An 8,580-nucleotide genomic window follows, 5' to 3' on the forward strand; every position below is an offset into this window, starting at 1 on the left:
CTTTAGCTTTAACTACTAAGATTCTATACTAATGACAGCCAAAGCCTCCCCATTTACTAAGATTCCACACTAATGACAGCCAAAGCCTCCCCATTTAACCACATTTCTCGCACTTGAATTTCTCCACTCCGTATTTGGATTATTGCCCCATTCCTGCCCTGTCGTAGGTGAAAAACGCCTCACAGCAAGCGACATCATTCTAGTAAAAACTGCATGCAACAACACACAGGCTCCCACTCGTAGCAGCAATTAGCTCCTTATTAAGTTAGCTTGAAAGATTCACAGGCACCAAGAGGGGACAATAACCCATAGTGAGCTGACTTCAAAGATATAATTGAATCAGAAATATGATATGACAATGGCCTGGCCACTCAAGGTATCAAGCAATACGCCTGATACATGTCGTCAGTGGCATACACATTAGTGGAAATTGACGCAGGAGAATACAAATGAGTTGGCCTAAAACTAAACAAATGCATAAAACTTAACCACCAAACTGATACCCAGACCGTGGGCTGTGCGGGAGACACAGAGAACAGCAGCACGATTTTCACCCAGTTGCCTGGCTATGCCTGCAACGGCAGTGTCATTCAACCTCAGCAGCAGCATCTATACATTTACATCACCTGCAAAACATCCCTTCACGGCACTCCCAACCACATTCATGCCTGTGCCTCATTGATTTTTCAAGCTTTAAGAGGGGCATCTTTCTCTTCCATTTCAGTAAAGTAAGGTTATTTTCCCCAAAACTGCTTTCTACAAGACATCATGTACCAGTCACAATGTCTGAATGGGGACCCTAGCCACTGAAACATGAGATGATGAGATGATGCTGAAAAGGATGAACAAAATCAGTGTGTTCCTAGTAAGCAGGTGGGGGAGGAGATTCATAACTGTAAGGAAGTGGGGATGGGGATTCATACGTGTAGGGAGGTGGAGGGGATTCATACATGTAGGGAGGTGGTGGGGGGGATTCATACATGTATGGGGGTGGAGGTGAAGGTGAAGAGGGAGGTGGAGGTGGGGGCGGAGGGGACTTGTACGAATACTCAGATGGAGGCGGCTGTTTGGCTGGGGGTGTCTCACAGGGAGGCTCTGCTGGCTTGGGTGGGGATGGGGGAGGTAACTCTTGTGGTGGGGACTTGTGTTCATGTGGGGGATATGTTGATGGTGAGGTGGGAGGAACGGCTGGAGGTGGAGGAGGCGGGGATTTGTACAAGTAAGGCGGTGCAGCAAGTGGGGATGGGGGAGGTGCCATGGGAGGTGGGGAGCTGGCGGTGGGTGGTGGGGATTGCGGTGGTGGTGGCGGTGGTGATTCATACATGTAAGGAGGTGGAGGGGGAGATTGGTACTCATACGATGGAGTGATTGAGGGTGGAGAGGCTCGAGGAACAGCTGGAGGAGGGGACTGGTACTTGTATGGTGGAGAAGAGAGAGGAGTGGTAGGAACTTCAGCGGGTGGGGGTGGTGGGGATTGGTACATGTAAGGTGATGCAGGAGGGGGTGGGGGTGGGGGTGGGGGTGGGGGAGGGGGAGATTCGTAGTTATAAGATGGAGATGGAGTGATTATTGAGGGTGGAGAGGCAGGGGGGACAGCTGGAGGAGGGGATTGGTACTCATAAGGCGGAGAAGAGGGGGGAGGACTACTGGTTGGAGGTGCAGCAAGTGGAGATGGGGGAGGGGTAGATGGAGGTGGTGGTGGTGGTGGTGACTCGTACTTGTAAGGAGGCGGAGGTGGAGATTCGTACTTGTAAGGCGGGAGGAGGGGTGATGGAGTAGTAGGGGGTATTGGCTCATACTGTGGTGGAGCCACAAGTGGGGGTGAGGACGTCACAACAGGTGGAGGTGGGGACAAATACTCATAAGGTGGCACTGTGGGTGGAGATGCTGGAGGAGACTCGGAGGATTGAGGTGGGAAAGATGGAGTATAAGGTGGAGCAGCAAGGGGAGGTGCCAAAGTAGGAGGTGGCGGTGGTGGTGATGTGTACTTGTATGGTGGGGAAGAGGCAGGCGTCTCTGGCAGAGGAGGCCTTTCAATTGGCGATGTGGAAGGAGATGAAGGTACAGGGGGGGCTATGGTTGGAGGGGTCATGGGTGCGGGACTAGGCACTGGCACTTCTGAGGCTGGGGGTGAAGAGTATGTTGGAGGCAGCTCCTGGTAAGAAGGAGTCGGTGGAGCCACGAGAGGCGATGGAGGTGATGCAGGAGGGGCAAGGTAAGGTGGGGCGGGTGCAGATTCAGAAGCTGGCACTGGTGGGGAGGAATAGGATGGAGGGCTTACTGGGGGGGGTAAGAAGACAGGAGAAGAGCTGGATGGTGCAACTACAGGTGGGGGGGAAGAATAGGATGGGGGATTTGCTGGGGGAGGTAAGAAGACGGGAGAAGAGCTGGACGATGGGGCTGGTGCAACTGCAGGTGGGGGAAGAGCAACTGGGGAGGAGCCAGATGGAGAAGAAGGTGGTGGAGTACGAGGTGTGGGGGGGCTGTGTTTGTTTGGACAGGTGCGAGGGGGGGACGGGGGGGATGTGGGAGGTGCAGGAGTGGCAGGGTGATGAGGGGAAGGTGGAGCAGGACCGCCACAGTCAAATTGGTCGCAGCTGGGTTGGCGGGCAAGGGCTGCTGCACACTCTTTAAAAGACTTCTGAGCCGGCCTCCCCGGAATGCAATTCTGCCTATCATTGAAGGTAACTCCCCTAGCTGGCAGAGCTAGACAGTTGGGTGCCTCCCCAGTGAAGAGGTTGTCGGAGTATGTGAAGTTCTGAAGGTTTGGAAGCGCACATATCTCTGGTGGTATGTCACCTGTGAACATATTGTGAGCAACATTCAGTTGCTCCAAGCTGACCATTTCAGCAATAGTTTCTGGAAGAGTGCCGCTCAACTCATTGAAACCCACATCAAATACCGTCAGATTGCGAAGCTCCCCTATGTTCGGGTTGATGCAGCCTGTCAACTGGTTGTCAAGGAAAATGATCTCATTAAGAGTTGGACCCATGTTACCGATGCTGGGTGGAACACAGCCAGTGAATTTGTTACTGGCAAACACAACCACTGAAACAGGGGAGCTGCCAAGATTGAGAGGAATGCCAGCAACAAATCGATTGTGGTTGACAAAAATCGCATCCAGGCCCTTGTTGAACAATTCACTGGGAAGTTCACCTTCGAACTCGTTGTAACGAATATCGAGGTAATGCAGACTGGAGAGGGAAAGCACCACCTTAGGAAAGGAACCCACGAATCTATTGTTGCTCAGATCAAGCTCGTAAAGAAGCTGGAGCTTGCCGAAGCTAAGGGGAACAATACCACAAAACCTGCAGACATCCAGCAATAAAGAAATATGTGCAATAGAACAAGCCAAAGATATGACCGCACAGAATCCCATTGAGAAGGAATGGTTCTAGCACAGAAATTTACTTCAAATCACAAACCCAGTAAGAGGCCAGTGGAAGCCTTCAGAGATTCAATCAGCTGGATTTGCTAGAATATTGAAAGCAGAAGTAAGTTTTGACTTAAAATTCAATTAAGAGACATAAGCACTTATTGCATCTGTGACGAGCATTAGCTGTAGATGCCTTAACTTACTGAAAGCCTTCGGGTAAATACATAAAAATGACAGAGTACCGGTCAATGTAATGAGAGATCAACTCAATAAGACAGACATCATTCAACAGAAGAGTAAAACTTAACACTGGCTACACCACATATTTAATAATCAGAGTGCGAACAAGTTTGGTTTCTCCCTCCAAAATAAGGGTTTCTCAAACTGGGAATGCATTCAGCATTACAACACTCAGTGCCCCCATCCTTGTCCAATGTCTAGTGAGATAATACGTTCACATTCTGATTCTATGCAGTTTGATTCTTGCATCCAGAGTTTCACCATTAGGGATTCGTACCACAATCCTAAAAGCATCTGAACTAGCCTAGCTCAACACTGAGCTACCTTACACCAATGTCACAAGCCAGGCACTTGAGACACCACTAGAATGAGCAGAGCATCTCTACACTGACGTCCTGAGAATATCGATAAAACCATACATCTTTTGATTTCCTTTTGTCTTGCAATCATACATCTACTTGTGCATAACTTTTCTCTTCCTATTACAACCTTAGGTGAAATATGTGTCGATGCACTCAGTCAAAAACTTTGCTGAACGAGGACAATGTGTGAAGCATCCACCAACATTGGCCATTCAGAGAGGAGCACTCATACTCAACCAACATCCAGGGGATAACCAAAGTACCTGATGTACCAGGTGCAGGCTTAAACATAAGTTGTTTTAAAGTTTCAGTACAAAGTTAGATGTCAAATACACATGATCATCCAATATGTTGACAGAAAACCATCTGAACCCAAATGTAACATAGGACGACTGAACATCCACCCCTGATCACCATGAGACGGGGGCTTTCACATGGAAACAGGACTGGGACAGTTCGGTGACAGGCTGGGATTGGGATGGGAAGCTAGAATATGGCCATCCAGAGTTACTATGTCTAGTCAGCTCTTTGGAATGACGTATGACTGCACGCATAGTAAAATAGAACTTGGATGCTGTTAACATCCACCAATCTCTTTATGTTGCAGCCATTGGATAGAGCAAGCCTAGCAGAGCTCACATGCAAAGAATGTCACACGTGCAATTATGCAGATGCCAGAGCAGGACTGAAAAAACCATCTACCGTTTCTTTAACAAACATGTTCACACATTGCTTCATCAAACAAGTATACACAGAGACGGACTCTAGAAACCACATATCAAATGATACACAGAGGCAGAGTCCAGTAACGGCCTTTTCTCATCACTCCACAACCAGAGGATAGTTAAATCTGTCAATACTGTTATGAGAGCACGACATACTGGCTGGCCCACAAAAAATACAAATTATTAAAACCTTGGTGCTACTTAAGTCAGAATCGTCTATCGATCAAAAACATTAAGCAAGTCTCTCTAACAAACGTGACAAGTATGCATATCCTCATGAAATGCCCTACACGTTACCAGTCTAAAGAATGCAAGCCTTCAGGCAATCCCTCTATAGCATGAACTGAAAACAAAAGGCTTTATTATGTACAACCACGCAAATCAGGGGGCAACTATGAGTCTTACCTGTTGGAGTTGATGTGGAAAAGGGCAAGGTCAGTGAGAAGCCCAAGCTCCTCTGGCAGAAAGCCTGCAAGATCCGCATGGTTGAAATCTATTCCTGCTACTGTCGTCACACAGGGGTCATCCAGAGCATCTGCACAGTAAACTCCCTTGTAGTTGCAGACATCTGGCCCAACCCAAGTTCCGGTGTAATTCAGGGGATCTGAAAATATGACTTTCTTCCAAGCTTGAAGAGCAATGTACGCATTTCTCAACCGATTATTCTCAAACACAAGCCCCGGATCAACATCAGCCATGCTCCTTCTCTTTCCTTGTGCCTCTCCACCCCCATAGAACTCATCAAGGTGATTCTTTTGCTGCTCCTCAAGCTGCCTTCTCTGGAACTCGGTAAGATGCCTTCCAATGTAGAGCCTCTCAGAGTCAGCCATGTGCACTGCAGCAGAGAGTAATGCTAGTAGGAGGAAGCATGTTGCCGTGAGGGGAGCCTTCCATCTCTTCTTCACCATGGCCCTGCTCGGAAGCAGGCCACCAACCATCATGTAAGCACACTCGGGATGCCTTTTCCAAAGATGCCCCCTTTGAGAGAACGGAGGCAGTAACAGGGGCGGCGGGGGGAGAGATAGACAGACAGACAGAGAGAGAGGAGAGGGAGAAAGGCTCTAGGTGAAGTCCGAGGTCCAGATTACAATGTGGGTCGAGATTTTTACTCCTGTAAGAGTGTACTGAAGATGAAGCTTTTCTTTGTAGATGCAAGGCTTTTCTTCTCGGTAACTGCAAGCAGGACTGTTGTCTCTGTGATGTGTAAGAGCTTTTCACTGTGATGAGCAGAGATTAGACATGGGGAAGGCCTGTCACTATGTGAGGTCCTGTGCAAGCATGCTGCAATGGCCAAGAAGCTTGGGACAATGGGTTATTGGAACAGGGGAAAATGGAGGGAGAAGGGAAGGTCGAAGGAGGGATAAGGTGGGTAAATGCAATCAGATGAAGGACGGGGGGGGGGGACTCGGGGAAGCTACAGGTGGGTGCCAACTCGGAGGCAACAAATGGCCTTAGTGATGAGCACAGAGAGAGAGAGAGACAGAGACAGAGAGAGACAGAGGGGGGGGGAGAGAGAAAAGAGAGGAGCTCTCAATACAATGTGGATGGATCACAGCGTGATTCTCTCATCACAATCTCTATCGCTGGTGTGGTTGTGCATGCAAGGGTGTTTTAATGGCGGTCTCGTTCGGCCGCGGCTTCTACAACTGTGCTCTTTAAGCGTATTGCTGGACTTTCCTTTTTTAAAATCTATTTTTAATTTCTGTTTTTTTTAATTTCTTTATACTTGTGCAACACAGTACCCACTGAATTTCGTGGTGAATTTTTATATTTTTCACCCTTTTCTAATTTGACCCGCCTCTTTTGCCCTTTTTTTAATTTGAACCATGGCCTTTTTTCCTTTCGGTCGTGCTGCATGCTGTGTATGGAAGCAGAACAGAGCATCATCATCACCATCAGCAGACTATATTCAGAGAGAAGAAAAAGAGAAAGAGAAAGTGACAGAGAGAGAGAGAGAGAGAGAGTATATGTGTGTGTGTGTGTGTGCGCTGAAACTGCGAGACAGGGAGAGGTGCTTTCATGCACCATCTCGTCACCAGCCAGGCTTTACCAGCCATTATTTCGTCTCTCCCCTCTGAGCCCTCTCCCTCTCTCTCTCTCTCTCTTTTCCTCTAGTTTTTTCCTAACCTGCCAGCTACCTGACAGACAGGCAAGGCAAGCCAAATCAATTCACATCCTTACACGCAAATGCACACACCGCATTCACACCCGGGGTCCGCATATGAGCCATCCGCCCCTTCCTTTTTCCCGTTGCATAAATCGCCCACTCCCTCGTACATTTCTGCCATTTTTAACGCTGCTTCTTTAGTCTCGACTCTCGACTCGAGTCTTTATTATTACACCCCCTCTTTTCTTAGAGACCTATATTTGTGAGGACGATGGAACGCTCATAAGAGCCAAGGCACGCGCAAACACAATTTACTCTCTCCAACACTCCTAAGAGCCAAGGCACATGCAAGGAAAATTCCCTTGCATTTGTCCACAAATCACTCGACTAGTATTTGCTCGAGTAACAACGGCTATTTGCAACAACTACAATTTGCTCGAGTAATAGCCACAAGTTAATGGAATGTGCCATTGCTATAATTTGCAAAGAGCCCCATCTCGCCAAGGGCAGCAGGGCCTCCCAAAAGCTAAGGGAGGTCATATAGAAAAATCCCATGTAGTTTCAGGGGCATGCCAACGCAAGAAGCAAGAAGGCAGGAGGGAGCCATTTTGAAAAAACAAAGTGTGCTCGATTCCGTGTTTCATGCTGCATAAAAGGGAGAAAATTGATTGGTTAGAGATCCTTGTCTTCTCCTAATACCTCATTTTTCGTCAAGCTTGCAAGATGCGAATCGAGTGAAGTTATCCCCACTCATCATACCCATCCTAATCTTCCACTCATCCTCCATGCAACCAAGGCTTACTAGAGGGAATGGATTTCCACTGCTAGCCTTGCACACCCAACTCTAAACTTATCAAATAGTGGTCTCGCCACAAGCACCTACAGCATTTCACAAAAGTAATAAAGCTATTTAAGCACATTTTAGTGGGATTACTATATAATTATAGACCATGATTTCCCTTGACAATGTTGAGTAGATCAAAGGGTTGAAATGGTAAGCCTTTTTATCAATGTAAGAACGCCCTCTCCAAATCATAACCATTTTGCAAGTTCGCACAATGATGTTAGGTGGAACATGCCTCTTAAGAGTAACAAATTCTATTAGGGGATTCATAGAGATGAAACTTATTCTCGCATTGATTTGGTATTGGTGAGCACTAGCTCAACTACATTCACTACATGCAACCAGTAGGTGATTCTTCATATCGTACTAGTTCTCACAAGAGGAGAGAGGGGATTAGCACATAAAGCCCCTTCAATTTCTAGTAAACATGAGACTTGGGCCATGATCTTTACTTGTTGCTATAAGGTTTTGTGAAGATAGGATAATTTGAGGGATTGGCAAACAAAAACTCTCAATGGTAATGTGCTAATTGATCAAGATGTAAATAAGCCTATTGGCTACAATGGCACTCTATCTTACCCACTATCTTACCCATGTGCCAAGGGTGAGAGAGATATAGAGCTCATCCACTCGATGACCTAAAGACTAAAGGTGGTTTGGGTTTGAAACTCGATAACGTGGAAGCTAAAAACGTGTCATGCAACACTCCAAAGTTTTCAAGCATATGAATTGATGACTAGGGACCAAGTTTAGGCCCATAGTTGTTGGGATGAGTGTGTGGACTACCTCATTGAGAGAGGAAGTGAGATGGACACACAATATGACAAAGTCATCACTGACAGGGACAAAACTACATAGTTCACTCCACTGTGATAGTCCCCCACTTTTTCTAGTGACAACTTGCACATGCTCGATTTGACTATATT

At 47.2% G+C, this 8,580-nt stretch overlaps 1 protein-coding gene across 1 annotated transcript; it reads right to left on the reverse strand.

Annotated features, from left to right (window-relative positions):
* Positions 1-312: 312 nt before the first annotated feature.
* Positions 313-6,336, reverse strand: LOC148035347 (uncharacterized). The gene is made up of 2 exons (XM_087680370.1): positions 5,109-6,336; positions 313-3,308 (listed from the first exon to the last, which is right to left on the reverse strand). Exons 1-2 carry the CDS (start codon positions 5,642-5,644, stop codon positions 863-865), a joined length of 2,982 nt encoding a protein of 993 aa, XP_087536496.1. The 5' UTR covers positions 5,645-6,336; the 3' UTR covers positions 313-862.
* Between the last annotated feature and the right edge of the window lie 2,244 nt (positions 6,337-8,580).

The sequence above is a fragment of the Lygodium microphyllum genome, chromosome 6, assembly GCF_053477565.2.
Source record: "Lygodium microphyllum isolate KBCC chromosome 6, Lygodium_microphyllum_v1.1.10, whole genome shotgun sequence".
Taxonomy (NCBI): Eukaryota; Viridiplantae; Streptophyta; class Polypodiopsida; order Schizaeales; family Lygodiaceae; genus Lygodium; species Lygodium microphyllum.